The sequence below is a fragment of the Plecotus auritus genome, assembly GCF_963455305.1.
Source record: "Plecotus auritus genome assembly, chromosome: 8".
Taxonomy (NCBI): Eukaryota; Metazoa; Chordata; class Mammalia; order Chiroptera; family Vespertilionidae; genus Plecotus; species Plecotus auritus.
Window position 1 is genome coordinate 144039981 of NC_137782.1, and position 22112 is coordinate 144062092.

Here is a 22112-nt window from a genome sequence, read left to right on the forward strand (position 1 = left end):
TGTATTTGTGGAATGGGTGCTGATTTAATAAAGCTGGGTTTGTAAGACACCAAGGATGCAGCCCAAGCAGTGACATCTGCAGCCTCTATTTCCTGCCTCAAAGAAAAGAGAGAAAGTACCTATCAGCATTTACAAGTTCAAGTACAGAAAAGGGCCAGCTGTCAGGAAGCTAGTCAATGACTCAACCCAATTCACTAACAATCCTGGAAAGGGCTGCGTTTGCCAGCTCACCAACATGGGCACTGCCCGGGCGTGGCAAGGCCGCCATCAGGATGCCCTTCCAGGCTCTGACTACTACAGGAAGAAGCAATAGAAACAGAACTATTTTACTCTGCAAAACTGAAGTCAGGCTCAAAGAGTGTCCAGCTGATTTCACCTGTTGGCCTAAAACCAAGAGCAATATTTAGTGAGCTTAAGTGACATTCACTCCATTCTTAAACCATTCTGAAATTAAATGACAGAAGCCTACGTAAGAGCTGTTTAAAAACGAAATCGTTGGTGGTTGTAACTAACTCCATTAATGATGCCATCTTCAACAGGGGTTCCCTCCTTAGACCTGCTTGCTTAGGAGCACTAGGGCTGGGTCAGGGGATCTGAATTAGTCAGAGGACTAGCCGGGATGGGGAACCACCCATGCAGGGAATTTCTTTGTCCAGCTCAGCCCCCACCCCCTCTGCCCACATACACACCCAGACACTGTTAACTCAGCCCAGTCCCAGGGGAAACAAGAAGGAAAAGGATTGGTTACAGGGTGACCTCAGAGTTTTCATAAGGATACAAAGACAGCTACAATTTGATTTTTGTTTTTGCCTTTTAGTGAGATTTTCATTTACTAGAAATATCAATCAGACTTTATCAAAGGGGCGGAACAGGAAGGTGCAGAGAACACCGCCGAGGAGGAGACAGGCCTGTCAGGATATTTGTTTGCAGAGTAACCTGACGCTAGGGTAAGAAGTGTTTCCTGAAGAGCGTGAGCATGAAGCATCTCCTGGAGGAAGGGCCAGCAATCTGGCCGGAGGTGCCTCACAGTCTCCGGAGAGACGGAGACGCAGAGCTCTCCCCTGGGGTTCTAAGCCTGCGTTGCAGCCCAGCCTGCCTGGCCCTGTGATCCTGGGCAAGGCTCCGCTCTTTCCTCAGTAGTGAAGGAAATGGACCAGATGACCTTAAGAGTACCTTCTGGCTCAGAGTATTTCTATATTTAAAGTCCTTCCCTGGACTATAACAAACCCATAACATACTTATAAACTCACACAAGCCTAAAGCTTTTTGCACATCCCCTTGAACACGACTTCCTCACATCCAAAGGAGAATGGAGGTGCAAATGAAGCCCACACATGTGCCATGATCCTAAACAGTTCCTCCTAAAAATATTCTACGATACTGTGGAAGGCAGTTAGACATGTGCAGAGCAAGGACGATGGGCCAGATATAGAAGGCCACCAGGGTAGAACACCACAGGTGTCTAGCAAAGGACAATTGTAGGGTGTGACTTCATCCAGGGATGACTTTTCCTCCCTTAGCATATCGCTGGCCTTGCTGTCTGGGCCCCCTGACCTTTCCACCCTAGAGATAACATCTAGGCCTCAATTGTATTCCAGCTCTAGGCCCAGAAAAGCAGCAAAACCAGACAAGCAAAGGCCCTGGCTGGCCTCAGGACCAATTGTATTGAATAATGAACCCCTGTATCCTGGCACCAACCAATCAATCATGGATATCCCAACCCTGAAAGGACACACCTGAAAAGCTGCTGAATATTCTATTGAGATCTTCCATTGGGATACCCCCTAAAATCTCCACCTTTAAAACCTTTAGGACAACTAAAGGACTTGTATGCATGCATATAAGCATAACCAATGGACACAGACAGTAGGGGGGTGAGGGCATGTGCTGGGGAGTGGCAATGGCTGCGGAGAGGTCAATGGGGGGAAAAGGAGACATATGTAATACTTTGAACAATGAAGAATTTCAATTAAAAACAAAACAAAAAACCTTTAGGACAGAGGACTCAGCACCTCTCCCTCCCAGGAGGAGGCCGGAGCCTTTCCCTTCCTCCTCTCCCCACCACCCCCCCAGGCACGTTACCATTACTTTCCTCACTCCCAAGCTCCAAAAGTCCTTCCTTTGCCTCTGTAACTTGTTTCCTAAGCCCATTTCTGCTACAAATTACTTCTTCTATCTCTGGGATTTTCCAAATAAATGTTCTCTTATAGTTGGAGTCTTGGCTCTGAATTCTTTCCTAGCCAGAACCCAAGTACCAAGGTTGCTGAACCCAGGACCGGTCTGACCCCTCTGGTCTACCACCTGTTCTCACAGCCCCCAACAACACTTGTCTTATCTGGTGACGTTCAGACAGCCTAGTGCTAGTAACTGAGCATCAACTGCATCTTACACCTTTGCTCCTGAAAGCTGAGCAGCAGACACCAGACGTTTAGAGTAGGTGCCGGTGAAGTGGTGGGCGGGGATGCGGCTCTGAACCCACTTATCTGATGGGAGGACCAAGACTTTCAGGGCCCAGCAAAATTGAGGGAGGTGTGGGAGCTGTGCCTATAGGGCAGCTGGATGTGACACACAGCCCCGCACACCTGACTCTGAGATGCCATTTCAACCTGGTCTTCCTGGTCCCTCTGGAACGGGAGACCAGCTTCACAAGATGCTTGCACCTGAGAGGAAGGCAGAACCCCTCCGCCAAGCCTCTTACCTGGAAGCGCAGGATGATGGTCCAGATGAGGCCCAGGGTGAGCCGGTGGTTCCCATCCACGATGTCGTGGGACCCCATGTTCTCAAGGTGGACTCTCTGCTCCTTCAGGAACTGGAGGGCCTTGTCCACGTTCTCCAGACAGTGGATGCGCATTCGCCCCTTGGTGGGTTTAGGCTAGAAATGGGTGAGCAGAAGGTGGAAACATCATCCAACGGGTACAGGCAGGCCCGGATCTACTGCCCATTCATGCAGCACTCTCCTACCCAAACCAAAACATTAATAGCCAAGTGTGCTTGTTCAGTCCAAGGACAGTATTTAGCTAACAGCCTCTGAAGAGAAAAGTTTACTTAAGGGTTGGTAACCGATCCCTCTTTAGAAGTTGGTTTAATCCTGGAAGTGACACAATTTACAAATGCCTGTAGAAACTGGAAGTTTAGAGAAAAACGGACCCCGTTTTCATCGACTTTCAGAGGTTCTGCTGCCATCCACACAGCCTTCTGCAGATGCAAAACACCTCTGAAGATGTGTTTAAATCTGAGGATTTAATGGCTGCTTTACCCTAAAATTAGGCTTGCCACCTGCTGGTTTGGGTCATTCCTAAGGATGGCTCACAGGAGAATCAGGTGGTTTTGTGAAGATGATGGGGAGGGGATTGAGTAAAGGGTGTGACTTACTGAAAAGAAAGGATAAAGGGAAAAAATGTGAGAGTAGTGTAATGATGTGAATACCCCAAATGTCTCTTCCTTTTTACCCAGTTACTGGTATATCAAAATCCAAAAGGTCCTCTGAAGGTAAACATTTTAAATTAAGCAACACACACACACACACACACACACACACACACACACACACACACACACACAGTGTCTCTATAACCCTGCCTGTGTTGAGAGCATGCTCATGCCCTCCTCCCCCTCCCCCCTCCTTCTAGCAGAAGCTGCACCTCAGGCTGCTCTCACCATTTCACAGAGACTCCGACAGGCTGTGCACACCTCGCTAGCTAGAAGGATGCACTCGGCCTGGCTGACGTGGTGCTGCCCTCCACGGCCACCTCACCATACCCCACACACCTTTCAAGGCTCAAGGCAAGGCACAGCTTTCCTTCTCGAAGACATTCCAACCATTCCAGTTCTCACAGGCCTCCCTTTTCTCCCAACTCTGTACAGTTCTCCACAGAGCACAGAAACAAATCATCGTCTGCATCTTGTATTTTCGCCGTTGTTTCACATAGCGCTCTTATTACTTCCAACTAGACTACTGGCTTCATGATAGGAGGAATAATGCTTAATAATTCTGCTATAGTCCCAGCGGTTCTGGTTTGGTTCCGAGCCCAAGGCCCCGCGCAGTGGACTGAATGCAGGTGGACTGAGCTCTGTGTGTGCCTCAGGGGCTGGCCCCACAGGGAATGGCGGCCAGGTGTGTAACAGCTGGCACCCCAGCAAGGTAGCAGCCACTCTGACAGGAATGCCTTGCCTGTCTCCTGCTTTCCCTCTGTAGCTGAGATCCTCAGTGATTTGTCAGATGGAAAATGTCTGAAGGGAAGATGACTTGGGTAACAAGTGGCCATTTTAAGTAGCCAGTCTCAGATTATCTTTTTTTCCCTTGACTTTCTATTCTCTCACAAAAAGCTAGTGAGCAAAGAACACGCTTTGACCCCAAGGAAAGAAGATCACAAGCAGAGGCCTTGCCACAATGGCAGATTCTGTTTTCGAGTACAAGCATGGGAGGAGAAATGTCTCTTAAGAGTGAAGCTTTATTACACTATTATGATAGCTTCCCTTACACTCCCCGCCCCCCAAGGCATTTTCTCTCAGCAACTTCACAACGAATTTATCTCAGGAATGTGGGAAATGCTGGGATATGTTACTTAAGTTAGGTCAAGTGATAACATGACATTGAAACAGAAAGAAGGTAGACTCAATCTCTAATTTTGTGACTGGCTCTGTAGATGCGGTTTGAGGCCGACACTGGCACACTCTCCCTCAGAGGTATACCCAACAGCCACCTCAAGCCAGCCACATCGCAGGGACCCATGTGATGCTGACGGGCCACGCAGAGGAGCTCAGGGTGCTTGGGTCGGGATTCCAAAGCTCGTTCTCTTCATGCCACACCAAGAACCACATGAAAGAAAACAGACTCGGTTTCTTTCTGGCAGATAGTTTAAATCCTTTGTTAAGGAGCTATTTTTATATCACTAGATTTCCATCTTCTCAAAAGGAACAGGAGATAACAATGGAGAAAGCTAAACACAATGGGAAGGGGGGTGCATCTCTTCATAACAAACACTTTCCTAAAACCTCAGCCCAAAATTGGCTAATTCTGCCATGAAAAGGGGCATTCCCTGTCTTGCCCCCATTAATTATTGTCACATTCCTAGTGCGACACAGGTTGGTTCCCACAGCAACATGTGCATTTCTGTCCCGTGTGCCATTTCTGATGGGGCAGTTTGAAATGTCACCAATGTGGAGACAAAAATCAATACCAACACCAGACTCGTACGTGACTCAGAAGCAGGGGGCTCGCAGGCAGGGAGGCAGTTCCTCTGAGGAAATGCCTATTTTTACTGTTTCTCCCTTAAATAATTTTAACAAGTTCCCCACACCAGGGCCAGTGTTCCTGTGTTTTGCAGGCGCTTTTCCTGTTTTCCCTCCCCAAGGTCCCTTCTGGTCCCACATCTGTATCAGCCACAGCTCCATCCCAGGCTTTGCTCCAGACCCATCTTCTTTCTGACTTCAAAAAGGAGTGGAAAAATTATAGGGCTAAACAAGCACCTTTAGCAACTGACAACACAATTCTAATTGCTTATTGGAGCAGCGAGGCCCCTGAGAAGTGGAGTGGCCTTGGTCAAATTCGTCCAAGGGGACCCAATGCCATTAGGAAGAAATAAGGGAGCTGGATGAGAGCTGGGGGCCCTTCCTGGTCCATGGCTCTTCCCCAGCTGCCCACACAGCCTTGAGTTGGGCCAGTTCTATCCTGTGGGTGTCAGGATTTGCAGAACTATGACATAGTCACAATGGCAGAGTTTTTATCAGAACCTAGAAGAGGTGGAAAAGAGAAAAATAAATGTTTCCTGCAGCTGATCTGGCCTCCTTGAATAGAAGAGGAAGACAGAGGGAGGCTCCTGGAAGGGTGTTTCGGGAGGCCACCAGGAACTGGGCCACACTGTTCCACCCTGGTAACCCCCACTCTCTCGGGGTTTTCCCATGAGTGTCCAAAGCCACCTTGAAGCAACAGCTCTCCACGGGTTGCAGGGTGGACAGAACACCAGCCCTGGGCATTGGGAGTGGCCGGCCCATGTACCACACACCAGTTGAATGGCCCCGCATGCTGCTTACTCTTCAGTTTCAGTACCTATGCAATGAAGGGATCTAACTTAGTGGCCTTTTAAAGTGGCTTCCAGCTATAAAATACAATTTATGTGTTCGAGGATGTAAGACTTACTAGCATGCAAGGTGAATTCTGAAGTGCCTGCTGATCTTATTGTTCAGCAATAGTAAAGAAGACATAGAGAAAAGGCACTAACTGGTCTCAGTACACCAGTGCACCGAACACTTGCTATGCTTTTGTCTTTTAATCACAAATTGATTTTCAACACACACTCTTCTACTTAATACAGAGGATAGTGTGGGAAGCACTAATTTCCAACATCTCCTCTAATACGTTATACAGCCAAACTCCTTTCACATTAAGTCCCCATACATATCCAACTTTGAGCTTTGAGCAGAGTATAAACGATTCTTGCCCAATTAAAATTAATGCACTGTGTTCTATTAATTCCTGCCTGTCTCCTCACTGGTTGGAACCCACTCCCAAGAGCACCTTCTTCTTTCTCAGGGCTCACTGGGAAAGGAGGCGACGAACAGACAGTAGAGTGGGCTGAAGTCCAAGTTCTATTACTTATTAGCAATACTGGCTTTGGGCAAGACCCTAGCCACTCTGCCTGCTTTTTTCTGTAACACATAAATTGTCTACTTCATTAAACTAGGAGAACCAAATGAGATAACTTGTGACAGTAAACACTAAGAGCGATACATACTGAAGTCACCACCATTGCTGCTTCCAAAAACGAACTCCAATTCAGCTGGGCTGCTTTCCCTGCACGGTTCCTCCCTGACGCTGTTCCCCAGATGTTCTCTTCACTCTGCCCCTCAGCTGACACTCGACCCCTGTATGCTCTCTTTATCCACACCCTAACCTCTCCTCCTGGGTCAGCTGGAACCCACCCACTTACTTACTTGGGGTTCCCTGACACCCCATCCAGAAGGCCTGTTTTCCCTTCTGCACTCCAGGGCTTTGGGGCCATTCATTTGGTACTTTACAATATAGTACACATTACTATTAACTCGCTCTTTGCATTTGTGCAATCAGACGTAAGTTTAATGGGGGCATTCTCCAGCGGCTGGTTATTTAGGACAAAAACAAATTCTCACACACAAATGATATTACAGACAACAGGTAGGTTCTGTGGCCAGTCCACAAATCCTGTTTCAACAACAGTACAGACCAGTATGATCTCTGAGCAAAGGCTTTATGTAAAACGCAGAGCAGCACAAAGTGGGATTTAAGGTTTCACAGATCTCACAGTAAATCTACCTTTTCCAACTAGCTCAGCCTGTTTTGGAATTAATGGCAGCAAAACAAAAACAAAAACCCACACACGAAAAAACCAAATTCCCTCCCCTTCTCTTCTTTGAAACTGATTAACAGAGTGAGAAGACAGAATATCAGGAAAACAACAGGCAAGCAGAACCCAGTGATATTTGCAATTGGAAATGGAGAGGGCTGGCGGGAAGGCAGAGGTCAGAAAAACCTTGTCCTCTTTCAGACAGGCGAGGGCTCAGCCTGGCAGGGGCAAGGCAGGAAACTGGCCTTCTCATTTAGAACCATTCCTCACTGCTGCAACCTCAGAGGGAAGGGGCAGGCACAGGCAAGCCTCGACCTGGGTTATGACCTGTGGGCTCCACTCCGTAACCAAAGTCCAGGCCTGACGTATTACACCAGAGGCCCTACGCCCTCCAAATGTGAGTGCTGCTGTGAGACAAACCCTCTCCCCCCCAGTCCCGCTCTACTCTGGCCCTGGGATCAACGACAAAGTGAATGGCACGGTTCTGTGCTCGCCATTTTCACCTGCTCGGTTGATGCTGAAGTTAAGGATGGGTCTATATTTTGTAGGGAATTTTAAAGCGAAACCTTTATGAAGAGTTATAATGTAATTTCAGAGTGAGATATTGAAAAGGAATATTCTTTGTCATCAATCCCAATTAGCAGTAGCTTCCTGGCTCAGCCTTGGTTTCCTCAATGCTCCATAAGCTGACACGCCTGAGGCAGAGAAAGGGACACTTCCGACATGGATCCTGCCCAAGCTGGGGCCAGAGATGGGGTCTCTGCCCTCTGATGTTCCCCAGTACATCAGAATCAAGTGCCCGATAACCCACCTAAAACCTGTTCAAATTTAATTCAAATTTTATGAGCCAAAATGCAGGCTAAGGCTAGGATGAAACTGTCTGGAACATTAAACCAATGTTTCTTTGAACTTCATGCAATAAAAATCAGACACATTTCCTCCTCTATACAGAAGGATGAACTGGCTCCAAGAATTTATTAATAAAGTAAATTTAAATACTCTGGGCCCTCACACATTTATCTACTACCTACTGCCAAGCTGGTGGTTAAATGCTGTGGCCAAAGTGCTGACTGACACAGGGCTCCAGATGGGAGTGCACATGTTTATGTTACCCGGGGTTCGGATCAGTGGTGCAGAGAGCCCGGTGCTGGCTGGCTGTTATCTGATGATCCACGCTTAGCTGTGGACATTAATTTACCCAGGCCAGGAAGCTCTAACCACCTCATTAGTTATGGAATCGAAATATGCAAGGATCCTTTGGGGCAAGCCCTCCCAGAGGTCCTGGCCTGAAGGGAGGGTCTCTAACTTGAGTTTCTGGCAGCCTCTGCAGCCAACAGCAGAGTGGTTTGTGTCCCATGAACCAAAATCAACCACGGGGCCAAACAGGCTGAAAAATGAACAAGAGCTTTAGCTCACTCTATCTACGGGACCCTTATTTTTGGAATAAGAAGATTAATCAGACTGCCCAACTTATAATCAGGGCTGGCTGTGAGGAATGGATGATAAAAGAAGTAAAGACACTTGTGGTTTTTACGAAGTGGGATGTCATTGCTAAACACAGCTTCTGGCACTGACTGCCTGAAAGGTTGGAAATGGTGCAATCATATGTTCTTCCCTATCTATCTCCTAGGTTGATGGGTTACTACAAAAAACACAACACACACACAAAAACACAGCAGCAAATAAAAGGAGTGGGCAGTATCCACACACAACTATGAATTATGCTTTGTTGGTTGCCTTTTTCTCCCTATGAATATTTTTGTTGCCCTGTTCAGAAAAAAAGGGCATTGGGCCTGATCCCATTTATTATATGGACGTTATCAAGGACACAATCTTCTTGGTATAAAAGAATTATGGACCTTCGGAGGTGAACAACTTAAACCCTACAGCCTGGAAGACTGGACCCTACTAGAACAAAAATAAATGTTCAAACGAATGTCTATCCATGTGACCTTTAATGATTTTTTTAAGCTACTTTCAAAACATTCAAAAAGATCAATAAACAATCATACTAGGTTAAACATTAACAGGAAAAAAAGGTTGAAAGGTAGGGGGAAAAGTCTGGTTACAAAAACTATATTTAAAGATGAATATTACAATAATTCTAGCCTAGGATCTCAAAGAAGACTCACTTAAAAAGCAAATTAAAATGCAATCAATGACCAGCCTTCGCCCTCTCCATGTGGGCCCACTACCTACCATCACCCTACAAACCACCTTCAGTTTCAGGCAGCCACCGCAGTCTTAGGCAGAGGCCTCCTTTATTAATCTAATTTGTCCAGTGTGACCCACAAACTCCCAAAGAAAAGGAGGCGACCACACCTGCATGCACGGGGAACAAAGACCATGAACAAACTCACTCCACACGTGATGAGGCTTTACCCTTTGATAGGACTCTGATCTTGAACGAAGGGGCAGAGAGAGAGAGAACTCTGACTCGGTTTCTACCCAGGCTCGGGGAGGCAATTCTGCTATGGGCTAATAATAGGGCAGGGTACAATCTTAGGTCCCTGCCTGTGGTCAGAGGTGTGTGGGTCGGTGTGCACACAGAGCCATGTGGCTGTAAGTTACAGGGTAGAGATCGAGTTAAAAATAAGGCTTTCTGGCAGCCCTGCCAACCGCCAGCATATTTTCCTGGTGATGTCACTACAGATGTGGGGCGTCAGCTTTTGGCTCGGTCCCACCCACTACCTATGGAACTGCATGTGATCTGGTAGAACACAGCATCCATTTTCAAACCAAGACGAGACAAAACCTGTTGGGTCAGTTAGGGAGACTGGCTTCAGCTTCCTTGGTTTAAGGTTCATAAACAAAAGTCACATCAGAGACAAGCCACTGTAGCTCTGGGAAACAAAATGGGGATACACTTTTCACTGCAGGCTAAAAACTCCCTTGCCTGGAAAGGCACGGTGAATTCATTAGAAACTCTGAGTTTCCAAGGAGACGACAAAACACCAGCCTCTCCCTCCCTCCACCCCCAAAATAAAGTGTTCAGGGAAGAAAGCAAAAACATCAGAGAACTACTGAATTCAATTCTTGCCACTTTAAAACGGCAGCTCAGATTTTCCAGAGAATTAATAAAACACAAATTCAAAATTATTCCATGATCTCGTGGGCTACAGATTCATCTTGGAGCCAGGGCCCCGGGCTGGCCCTTCAATTACCAGCACCATGCCTTGTTTAAGGGGGGACCACCAGCCAAGGTCCCTCTGACGGAAGGTAGTAGTAACCTCGCAAATTACGGAACGTGGCCACCTTATTACAGGTCCAAGAACATCAACTAGACTCAGAATGTTTACACAGGAGCTTTCTCCAACATGCTCATCTCACGTATCAAGGTTCTCCTTCTCAAGAAGATCAACCATAATTTACCAGGAGGAAAGCCCTGATAGATTTTTCAAAAACATTTCCCCACCAAGGCTGCAAGACACTTAAACAGCATTCCGACACTTACCAGCCTCTCTCCAGAGAGGACCTCCAGCAGCTTGATGAGCATCCTTCCATCTCGAAGGTCCGTGTACAGGTCTGTGATCCGGCAGGACACTCGGGCGAGGTGGGAGTTGACCCACTTGGTGAAGGTCTTCTTCTGCACAGCTTCACGCTCATCTGCAAGCACAAGAGAGCCTGCATTACCACCAGCCACAGCACAGGCAGCAGCGACATGCTGCCAGCAAGGCCATGGGCCCAGCCAAAGGAGGAACAGCAGAACTGAACTCGAGTGAAACCTCTGCAGCAGGACCAACTCTTGGGGAATACAGGAGTCCCGCAGTCCTTGAACATTTGGGCCCTTCAGCATACCACCAGCAGAATACCCTTTGCTTTCATTCAATTCACGTACAGTAGATGACAGGGAGGTCTTTTGCAATCCTGCCCATTGGATTAACACTTGACTGGTAAAGTCTCTAATGTGTCTGTTACAGCTATTGTTTCTCCAAAGGCAAGTGTGGGGGAAGCACACAGATTATGGAAGGATGTGGGGTAGAAAAAGTCAGAAGACATTCAGAAACTGCTTCTCTGTACAAAGGATCAGGCATCACCTAGTACCCTGGTCGGCAAACTGCGGCTCGCAAGCCACATGCGGCTCTTTGGCCCCTTGAGTGGACAACTATCACTTCTGTAAGAAGAGTGGACAACTATCACTTCCAAACTCAACCATTCGCTGAAAAGGCAACTGTTAGTTTATGCTCTAGAGTGTGGCAGTCACACATCCAAGTCATCGAGGGAACAACACTGAGTTCTTCAAGCCTCAGTCCAATTTAAAGCATAAAACTCTAGACACATCTGCCCAGCACTGGCCCTTCACATCCCATACAAATAGGCTTCCAATCATTTTGCCTCTGCAGAATGTTCTACATGCAGGCTGCTGAGACGTTCAAAGGGCACCCACCACTCATACTGACTGTGTTCTACAGTTATCCTTCTGTCAGTTACTCGCCCGTTTCTAGTTCCATGAGCATGAACTGGCACCGAAAGGACCCAAGACCTACTCCTTCCATTGCCAGCCCAAAACGACCAAAATGTTTATGTATTAATCTACAACAAAGGGGGGCAGACCCCAACAATTTTTTATGTATTTCAACACCATGGGGTGACAACTAAAAAGCCACCCTTGCCGATGGGGCATGCACTGGGTGGCCTGGGAGTACTGGGTTCCCAGGCTGGCCAGAGCATCCTGGAAGGTCTGCCTGGAAGGTTTTACGGAGGTCTCCATCCACCCCACTGCAGGGAGGGAGAGAGGGAGAGAGGCAGAGACAACGTGGGATGAGCCTTTGCTGCTGCCAACTTAGCAGGTGAGGCAGCCAGGGGCCTCTGCCAAGACAGCTGGCCACCTGCTGCAGCCAGCAGCTCCTCCCGCCCCAGCCTTGCCCTAAAGGAACAGCCTGTCCAGAGGGAGAAAGGACCTTTCCCCAGGAACAAAGGCCGACCAAATACAGACAAAGGATCAGAAAGGATGGGATTGGGGGGGAGCAAGAAGAAGGCAGTGAGGGACACACTGCAGACTGAAAAAGAAGCTGCACCAATAACGTCATGATAAGTCACAGAGAAAAGATCACATGCATTATTAATCACACAATCATCCTGATGGATGGTAACTTTACGACAATGACATGGGGAGCTGCTTTTTGTTTGTCTGTTTGCCTAAGGTTGGCTGCTTTGAAAGAGCAGGTCCAGATCAGAATACACAGATACACTAAGTTTCTCCTAGGTACGGTTCAGATGTATGTAGGGTCAACTAATTGTTTTTTATAGTATTTTTTATGTGCTACACTGGAGTTACAAATGTCTTTTATAAAGCCCTTGATGGGTATCCTAGGCAGTTATTAAAGGGTTTGGGGCTCAAAGTCACTACCACACCCAGCATATCAAGGGAACAAGATCAAAATGAAAACCCGCTTGGATTAAGGTATTTCTAAATAAACAAGCACACAAGGTGTTCATCAGCCAATTGTCACTCCTTGGGCGAATCTCACATTACAGAAACACCTCGGGCTTCTTTCAGGTTCTGAATTAACAGGTTCCTTTATGAGGAGATTCTGAGGATTTGCTTCAAAAGACAGTAAAAGCACTCCCACAGCACCCTGACCTGAAGAGTTATCATCCTACCCCACCCCCTCCCCGTGAGGAGACCACAGAGAGGTCATGGGTGGAGCAGAGAGAACCGAATGGAAATAAAACAGGCTGGGGATCTGTGCAAGGAGGGATCCCCGGAGCTGCTGGGTCCTCAGAAACTCCAGGAAGAAGGTAAGAAAGAAGAGGAGAAAGAAGTTTAAAAAATTAAGTTAAACAAAAGGGATGAAGGCTTACTCTCTAGCCCTCTCCCCTGCTCCCCACTTCTCTCCTCAGTTTCAGAAGCGGGCTCCAGGGAGAGTGAGCACACTAGGAGAATCACACAGAGTCCAAGTTCCTGGAGCTCACACCACCACACTGGAAAAGGCATGGAAGATTCCATGCAGGAACTGGACCAGAACCAACACTCTTATGACATACAAGGGGCAGGAAACGGACTCAGCCGGAGACACGAAGCCCTGCCAGCTTAGTGTGTCCTCTTATAATGGATGACTTGGGTGAACTACAAACACTTCTGAGGCCGGAAGGAGGGAAAGGAAGGGGGAAAGATCTACCCGGCGGCCCAGTTGAGGATGAGGCTGTGTGTCCTTGGGGACTCCGTCCTTTGTTCCACCCTTCCTGGGAACGCACAATGACATCAGCCCTGCGATCCCAACCCAGCCAGGCCGGGGCAGATTAGGCCAGACGCCTGCCTGAGGAGGAGCAGGAGGCCCTTGGCACAGACGAGGAAAGACAGTCCAGAGACATGTTTCTAAGCTAAAGCTGCTATCACTGGGCCTGAGCTGTGTGAGGAGGGGTGGGAGCAATAGAAGGAAGGGAAACCACTTCTAGTGCCACACGTAGGAGCAAATCTGGTGATTGAAAAGGAGGCCCTTGCAAGTTCTGTACTGATTTGGTTATTTAGATGAGTGGTTCTCAACTGGGGAGGGCGGGTGATTTTGCTCCCCAGGGAACATTTGGCAATGTCTGGAGACATTCTTGACTGTCACAACTGGGGGTCAGGTGTTATTCACATCTAGTGGGTAGAAGCCAGAATGCTGCTAAACACCCCACAGTGACAGGACAGCCCACACCACAAAGAATTATCTGACCCCAAGGTTAGCAGTGCCCGCTGGGTTGAGAAACCCTGGTTTAGACATTCTGGACTTACACCGATTGGAGCTGGCATTCACATGTCTCAGTCTGCACTTGGCAGAGAGGGACACCCCAGAGAGGGACAGCTGAATTGAGGTGTTAGTCATTCATGACTCTCTTTACCCACACCAAAGGGCTTTCCATACAGATGGCTGGTGGCAGCAGAAATTCCCTGCCCTCAGGCCCACTCGTCGCTCTAAGGGCTCACTGCTTCCTTGCAAGAGAGCGGAGCCACTGCAGGAGCAGCAGGGAGAGCCATGGGTGGGCGCCCATCTGTCCTCCACACCATTTCCACTCTCCTTTACCTTTTCAGTGCCTTGTATTGCTGTTCATCACGCCAAATCATGCCTGCATCTCCTCCCAAGAAGCTGACGTGGCTGAACCTAACGCGGGGGCAGGTTCCCACGTAGCCTTGCCCAAAACTGGTAGGTGGTGGGCCCAGGAATAGGCACCTCGCAGGTGTGCTCCCCGTGTGTTTGCCCCCAACCCCAAATTACAGTTACTTAGAGGGACTCAGGCTAAAGGCTGCTCGGGCATTAGATGAGAGGCGGTGAAGTGCACATCAAAGTGCCGGCTTGTAGCGACTACTCATCAAACCAGTTCCTCCTCCTTTTCCCCAGCAAGGCCGCTCTCTCATCAGCTCAAACCATTTGAGAAATGTATCAGGGATCATGGGGTCATATAATCTCAGGGTGGAACAAGCCTTTGGAAGGCATCTGAATCACCTTTCTTTCAAAAGAAAAATTCCTCCTACAGCCCTGGGCCAGCTATTTAAAAATCCCAGGGAGGGGGAAACGATTTGTGTGTGGCAGGAGGTTAATAGTTGCATAAAAAGAAAATTACTTGTTCTTTCTTTTTTTATTAAAATAATAATAGCATTCACTGAGCACTTACTATGTCTCTGGTACCAATATATGTGCTTTACAATCCTCATAAATATTCCACGAGTCAGGAACTAGTTAACTCTCCTGGAAGGTTAGCTCCAAAACCTGGTTTTCAATCTCTAGGCAGTAATGCCTCTAGCACAACATTAAAAATATTAATAATAAAATAAACACAAAACATGTCACAAGGATACAAAATCTAGAAGCACCCATAATCTCGCCACCCTAACCCAAGTCCTATTCTGTCCAAGGGTCTGCTCTGGCCCTTGGGTGACTCCAGTTGTTGGGATGGTGTCTCCATCAGGATGAGATCTGGCCCGGCCAGCGTGGCTCAGTGGTTGAGCGTCAATCTAGGAACCAGCAGATCACAGTTCGATTTCCAGTCAGGGCACATGCCCTGTTTGCAGGCTCGATCCCCAGTAGGGGGTGTGCAGGAGGCAGCCAACTGATGATTCTCATCATTGATGTTTTCTATCTCTCTCCCTTCCTCTCTAAAATCAATAAAAATATGTATTTTTTTTTAAAAAAAACCAGTATCTGTCTCTGTGGCCCATGAAGCTCACTCCACCTTTGATGCCACAGAGAAAAGGTCTCCCCAATCCTCCAGGGAAAGGCCTTCAGGTTTAAACACTGCTCAACGACCCCTCTTTGCAATGACTACCACAGTGCTGTGGGCCGAGGGAAACACAAGTTGGTCCCTGAGGACACTACCTGCTCTTGCAGCCTGGAGATCATCACACCCTTACTGGTTCAAGGATCAGTGGCTGCAGCACCAACAGCCAGGGATGGAAACGTGGGAACCAAGGGAAGAAGGGAAAAGACCCAGCAGCCCTCTGTGGGAGGGAGCCTGGTGAGGCAGTCTGTGTGTCAACACAGGGGTGGGAGCCAGGAAGGACCCCGAAAGCTCCTCTCAAAACAAGTTCCCCACAACCACAAATTCTACCAAAATGTCCTCGGAACCCTGAAAAACAGAAGCGGTTCTAAGATCCAGCCAAGTCTTTAGCTCCACAGGCTCAGAGATGAATCAGTCAACTCCTGGAAAATGAGCATTCCTGAGAAGCAGATGAGTAAACCCAGATGAGTGGAAATAGCTACGCAAGCACCTATGTCAGCTCTGGATCCTTGGAAGGAGAGAATTATAAGTGAAATTCTAGTATGGCATTCTTTCCTAAAAACAGACCTTGGTAAGATGGAATGCCTGCAATAACACCATCATGCATCTGAATAAAATGTGTACTTCCTTCAAGCGCACTAGATGCACACAGCAACTCTCAGGGCGGTGGACACAGGGTCAGTGAGGTTCAGGGCTGCGCAGTGTCACCGGCCAGCGGCGGCGGAGCTGCACATGCTGGTGGTGTCCCTGGGGGTTGCCGTCTCTCCCAGGGCTCAGCCAGGTGGAGAGGGATTAGGCTGCTTGGCTACACCTTCTCCTCTAAGTATCTAGACTCGCTGTTTCGTGTTTCTGATAAATTACCTGACATTTTCAGAGGATTTCTTAGAGAAAGAGGGTGGGGTATTTAGAATTGAGAAACATATTATCGTAATTTTAACCAAAGGGCTGTGAATATCCTCTCCATCATCACCCCCTTCTATAAGTGCATAATTGACTTCCTCTCTTTTTAGGGAATGACTATTATCAATAGTGGAAGACTATGGCGCTTTGATATTTATGTATTACTCTGAAGAATTTGCTGTAATTGGCGCTGTGTTAGCACGAGTTTGCATGTTAGAAATAGCTTTGATGATGAGGAGGGCGCTGTGTTAACGGGAATGACTGTACGGCATCTTTCTGCAACACCCTCTGCAGAGTGCTAAATGCAACCATATTCACCATATGCCACAGCTCTGTCTATGAACAGGGGTGGGAGCCAAGGACGAAGGAAGGTCTGAAAGCATGGAACATTTCTGGATGGAAAATAAGGGAAATACAGAAACATTCATTATTCCCCCAAAGACTGAATTTATACCTGGCTTAAGAGAGCAAATCTCTCTTCGACTTTTCAAATAGTGTGAACCTGCTAGTGTAACCCAAGAATGTTCTCTATCAGGATCTTCTTCTTATTAAAATAATAATAGCATTCACTGAGCACTTACTATATAAGTGCTAAGATAATGGCCCACCTTAACTAAGAATTGGCAATCATGTGCAAATTTTCTTTGTATAGACCCATGGCTAAGTTAGGTCTAGACTTGGGTTCATGGTAGGAAATTTCAGAGGTACAAAGATGGAGGCTGAGAAGAAATCAAAAGGAGATGATGAAGCAATGATCCCATGCACACATGCACGGTTGGCCATTTAAATCAACAATACTGTACAGGCTAGCTGATTAAGGACCAATCCTAACCTGAGGTTGAGAGCATTTAGATTAGAAGTTCCAATATTTACAAAGTGCAGACTGTATGCAGAACTATGTCTAAGACAAGGTCCTCTTGCCCTCAATGAACTAGAAGTCTAGCTGAGGAAACAAAATGGGAAATTAAAAAATAAAAGATATGACAAAATAGTACAGGATCAGTTGCCAAGAGAATGATTTCAACAGTTTGGGGGTTTGGAGGAAAAAACTCACTACAATTAGAATGGTTTCAGGCCCACCCTTCAAAGTTACTGGAGTCCCCTGCCTTGCCTTTCCCGTTCTTACCCACCTTAAACATCAGTGCCATACTTATCTTCCCCAAACAATGATTTTTCAAAGTTACTCCACGTTACCAAGACCTTGAATGGCCTCCCACCCACAAGACAGACCAAACCTCTGCGCCTGGCAGCCTTTACTCGGGCGCCTGTTTCCTCTGGCATCTTCCCTAACATACCATCTTTGTGTCAACCCAACAGGTCTTCTTATTCATTATGTTCTGAACGCTTACCCTACACATTGCCTTTTCTTCCCCATCTTTGCTTACACCATTCCGCTAACCTGGAAGGCAATTTCTCTTCTCTTACCCTACTTTTAAGACCCAGGGCAAGATCAACTCTTCCAATAGGCCCTTCATTTGATGGGACATGGTCTCTTATCTTTTTATTATGTATCCTGTGTCCTACCTCGGCAACTACCCTAGACCTGCCTCCAAGGACCCAACTCCGTATCTGTTCAGAGCCTTAGCATATGCCGGGCAGAGTGGGTGCACAATAAACATTTGTTGAAGCAATCAACAAACCTCCAGTGCCCAACAAATATGCTCCGGATAATCCCACTGCTGCTGGTTGTTCCACTGAAATTATGGAGGAAAGAAATTCCAAATCACAGAGACAGTATTTAAATGTTATCAGTGTACAACACTAAAAATGTTGCATAACTGAACTGTTTCTTGCAACTCTTCCTCAATGTCTGATAAATGATAAAATTGCAATTTTGTGGCCCTGTGTGTCAGATTAAAAGGGGCTCAAAGCTAACCTAAAAGTGTGACAAATGTTGTTTGCTTTTGTTCTGTTTTGCTTCTGAGTAATTGCTGCCACCACATACCTGTACAGAGAGCAGAGTGAAGCTGCAAAATGCTTTAGGGTGTAGTAATTAGAGCATTATTGTAACACAACCCAAACAGGCCAGCAGTCACCAGACTTGACTTATACTAATTTTAGCAATGCATCCGTTAAAGCTCGATTCTTAGGTTGTTAAAAAAAAAAAAAGAATTATAATTCAAAACAAAAGATTACAGTAGGGTGGAGTCCCCATATGTGCCTTAGCTTAAAAAAATAAATAAGTCATTTCCCATGAGCAACATGCAAAATACACGGAGCAGGAAACCGGAAACAGGCAACTGGCTGTATTGATAATAGAGAATCAAACTGTTATCTTGAGGCAGCAAAAGGAAGGAAACTAATCTTTTGACTGAAGGCCTCCCTGTGCTGGATTAGTCTGGAGGCCTTTCATTTATATGTTTGCTGATTTGTATATAAATAGAACTTGAGTTAAAATGCTTTTCTTAACAGTTTAACCCACTTCATGGATAAAACACATGTAAACATCTGTTCTAAATGCATGTGTAGCAAATATGCAATTCTCTGCTAATACTTAACAGTCTGATATGCAGACTACAGAACAACAATAAACTCTATATAACCTTGAGCCTATGGTTTACATCAGCAAAGCAGGCTCTGCTGGCAGCTGTACCAAGGGTCTTTCTTCTGAGCAGCATAGTCCCAATTTTGCCAGCATGAAAACAAAGGCACTGGGCTGGGGGCGGGCGGGGGGACCTCTGAGGGGAGGCCTACAGTAATGAACGGAGACAGCAGGCTGGCTTCCAGGGGTCCTGGCCGCCTGTCATGATTATCACTTCAAGATGAGCCCCTTAAAATCATAGTCCACAAAAAGCCAAGGCTGTAGAGGAGGCTGAGGTTATCTGAAAGCAATCGGGCAGAGGAACACCACTAACTCTCCTAAGAGGAGAGCTAAGGTGAGAACTCGGGTGAATTAACAGCAGTGTAAAGTGCTAAAGCCACAGGGGGAAAGTGCCTTAATTAAACAGAAACAGGACATTATGAAAAAATATTAAGAAACCAGTCACAGCCCTAGCTAGTTTGGCTCTGTGGAGAGAGCATCGGCCTGAAGACTGAAGGGTCCCAGTTTCAATTCCGTTCAAGGGCACATGCCTGGGTTGCAGGCTCGATCCCCAGTAGGGGACGTGCAGGAGGCAGACAATCAATGATTCTCTCTCATCATTGATGTTTCTCTCTCTCTCTCTCCCTCTCCTTTCCTCTCTGGACTCAATAAAAAATAAAAAATAAAAGAAAGAAACCAGTCACAAAATTTGCCAGAAAATGGGTGGCACACTTTAAAACTGCCTTCATATACAGGAAGCCATACCTTGAGCCTGCTAATCTGCCACCTCCATCTCTGCGGGCCAGCCCTGCAGGAAACAGCCTGAAACCACAGCCAGGGACAATCGGACGAAGGATGAAGCAGTCCTACTCTTTCCCTATGCACTGGTGGAGGCTGTGTTAGGATATTTGCTAACTTGACCTTGTTTATTACAAGCTGTTAGTTCCAGGCACAGCAAAGTTTAGGTTACCCACCTGAACCACGGGCACATGGTTAACAAGGTCATATCCAGGACTAGAACCCACATCCACTCCCTGAAGAATCGAAAAGCTCCCACACCACCACTGCAGAAGGAAAGCAAGGTATTACCTACCCCCAAACAAGAGGAAAAAAACCATAGCTATCCATCCCAGGTCAGTTCCTTCTTAACTGAAAAGATCAATTTAAAATAAGCAACAGCAATCTTCGACCTATAGCCTGTTTTGGTATATCCTGGGCGCTAGAATCGTTGTTTATTTTATTGGGTGGGGAGGGGGGTCTTAGAAGAGGATGAGGAGATAGGACAGATACTCCATGTGGCCTGCAAAGCCCAATGTAGTTACTGCCTGACCCTTTACAGAAAAACTTTGTCAGTTCCTGGTTTAAAACATTCTCTAATGTCACTGGTCCCATATCCCATTTGTTAGCTTCCATTTTCAAATCAAACCAGTGTAGCAAATATGCAAGGAGTGCTTGCTGTGGGGCCATTTTAAATTTCATTGTTACTAGTAAACATGGAATAGGCGTGTATGTATGTGTGTGTATTTTTAAAAAGTTTGTTTTTATTAGAGAGAGAGAGAAATGAGAGAAACATTGGTCGGCTGCCTCCTGCACACCCCACACTAGGGATCAAGCAGAAACCCAGGCATGTGCCCCTACTGGGTATGGAACCAGCAGCCTCTCAGTGCATGTGACAATGCTCAACCAACTGAGCCACACCAGCCAGGGCCACATGTATATTTTTTAAATTATGTTACTATCAGGGCCCTCTCCCCTTCCCAGCTGAGGGGTACTTATCTGGTTACCCGACACACAGAGTTAACAGTGCCCAGCTGCCAGGAGGGACAAAGCATGGCTGGAACTCAAGGCCACACCCTCACGTTCCAAGGATGAGGAAGAGCCCTGTGGCCTGGAGCCAACTTTCTCAACTTCCCACTGTCTCTCCTCAGAAGCTTCCGGTCCCCAGTTCTTACTCTGATGGACACTTTGTCTTCACTTCTCTTCCCCCAACCCTCCCTGGAAGGAAACTAAAAATATTAAGTCCAAGGTTGACTGAAGGTAACTTGTAACATTCCCCAAAGATGAAAAAGGCTTGGAACTAAGCACATATCATTTCTTTAATTATTAAACATAGATGGCAGAATGCTAACATGAATACAGACTAACGAGGAGGGCACCTTTTAAAGGGCAATAACCATAATGCATTCACTAGAGATAAGACTTTATGAAGGTAATTTAATTGCAACATACTGGGATGAGGGTGGGAGGGTGCATCTGTAAATAACTTACTCTAAGCAACAACTAAAGAAACAGTAAATGTATTCTAAGCCAGTCTATCATGTGCCACACAAATCCACTGGTAAAGATAAAATCCTGTACTTCATTTGCAAGGACTAAAGATAGATTTTTGTTACAGGAGCCTTGGGACGAGGTGGAGGTGGTAAGAGAGAATTTAAATTTACTTTTTTCATGCAATGCACACACAAAAAAGGTAGCTGTCCTGTTCTATGGACTATGTAGCTGGTCTAAGCTAGCATGTTAGAAATCAAATAGTGTGCACCCTGGCCCTTGCTTATGATTTTTCTCTCTCCTCCAGTTTTCTGGAATGCTTAGGGTCAACAGTGAAGGGAAGAAAACAGAACTCTCTTTCACACACCAGAGTCACATTATGGTCAGACACTCAAGACACAAGAGGATACCCCTCAATGCTTTCAGAGGCCGACGCTGCCAACAACATGACTGCCAGCCCAGCAACTCGAGACAGTTCCCGACAGCTCTCCTGTGAGATGAGGATGCCCAAAGCAACCACAGTAATTTATGGAGCCCTAAAAGCTAAGATCCAAGGGGCTCTTTTTAAACCAGAGATACACTGACAAGAAGGAGGGGTCAGGGACCTAAAGATCACCATAAAGCCGTCTGCTTTACTTGGACAGCAGTGTTTGCTAAAACCACCATTTCCTGAAGGGATCATGGAAGCGGCCATGGAAGATAATATAAGGTATCATGGGAATCCTCCACATAAGGTTACACAGGTAAATTTAATCTGCAGGGGCCTAGGATTCAGGGACAAAGAAAGCCATGGTGATGCCCAGTTATATAATGGAACTACAGAACTGTGACAAAGTTCCACGTAGTGAGAAGAGAAATTATATTTAAAAGCAAATGGAACAAAAGAATTTAAAAACTGGCTT

At 46.6% G+C, this 22112-nt stretch overlaps 1 protein-coding gene across 3 annotated transcripts in view; it reads right to left on the minus strand.

The window, feature by feature from the left end:
• Positions 1 to 22112, minus strand: part of SPTBN1 (spectrin beta, non-erythrocytic 1) — a 188859-nt gene that overhangs the window by 49333 nt on the left and 117414 nt on the right. For all 3 annotated transcript variants that reach the window (XM_080682855.1, XM_080682856.1, XM_080682857.1), the window contains 2 exons: positions 10777 to 10928; positions 2699 to 2872 (listed from right to left, as the gene is read on the minus strand). In XM_080682855.1, the coding sequence (XP_080538981.1) occupies positions 2699 to 2872; positions 10777 to 10928 (326 nt within the window). The remainder of the gene's footprint in view (positions 1 to 2698; positions 2873 to 10776; positions 10929 to 22112) is intronic.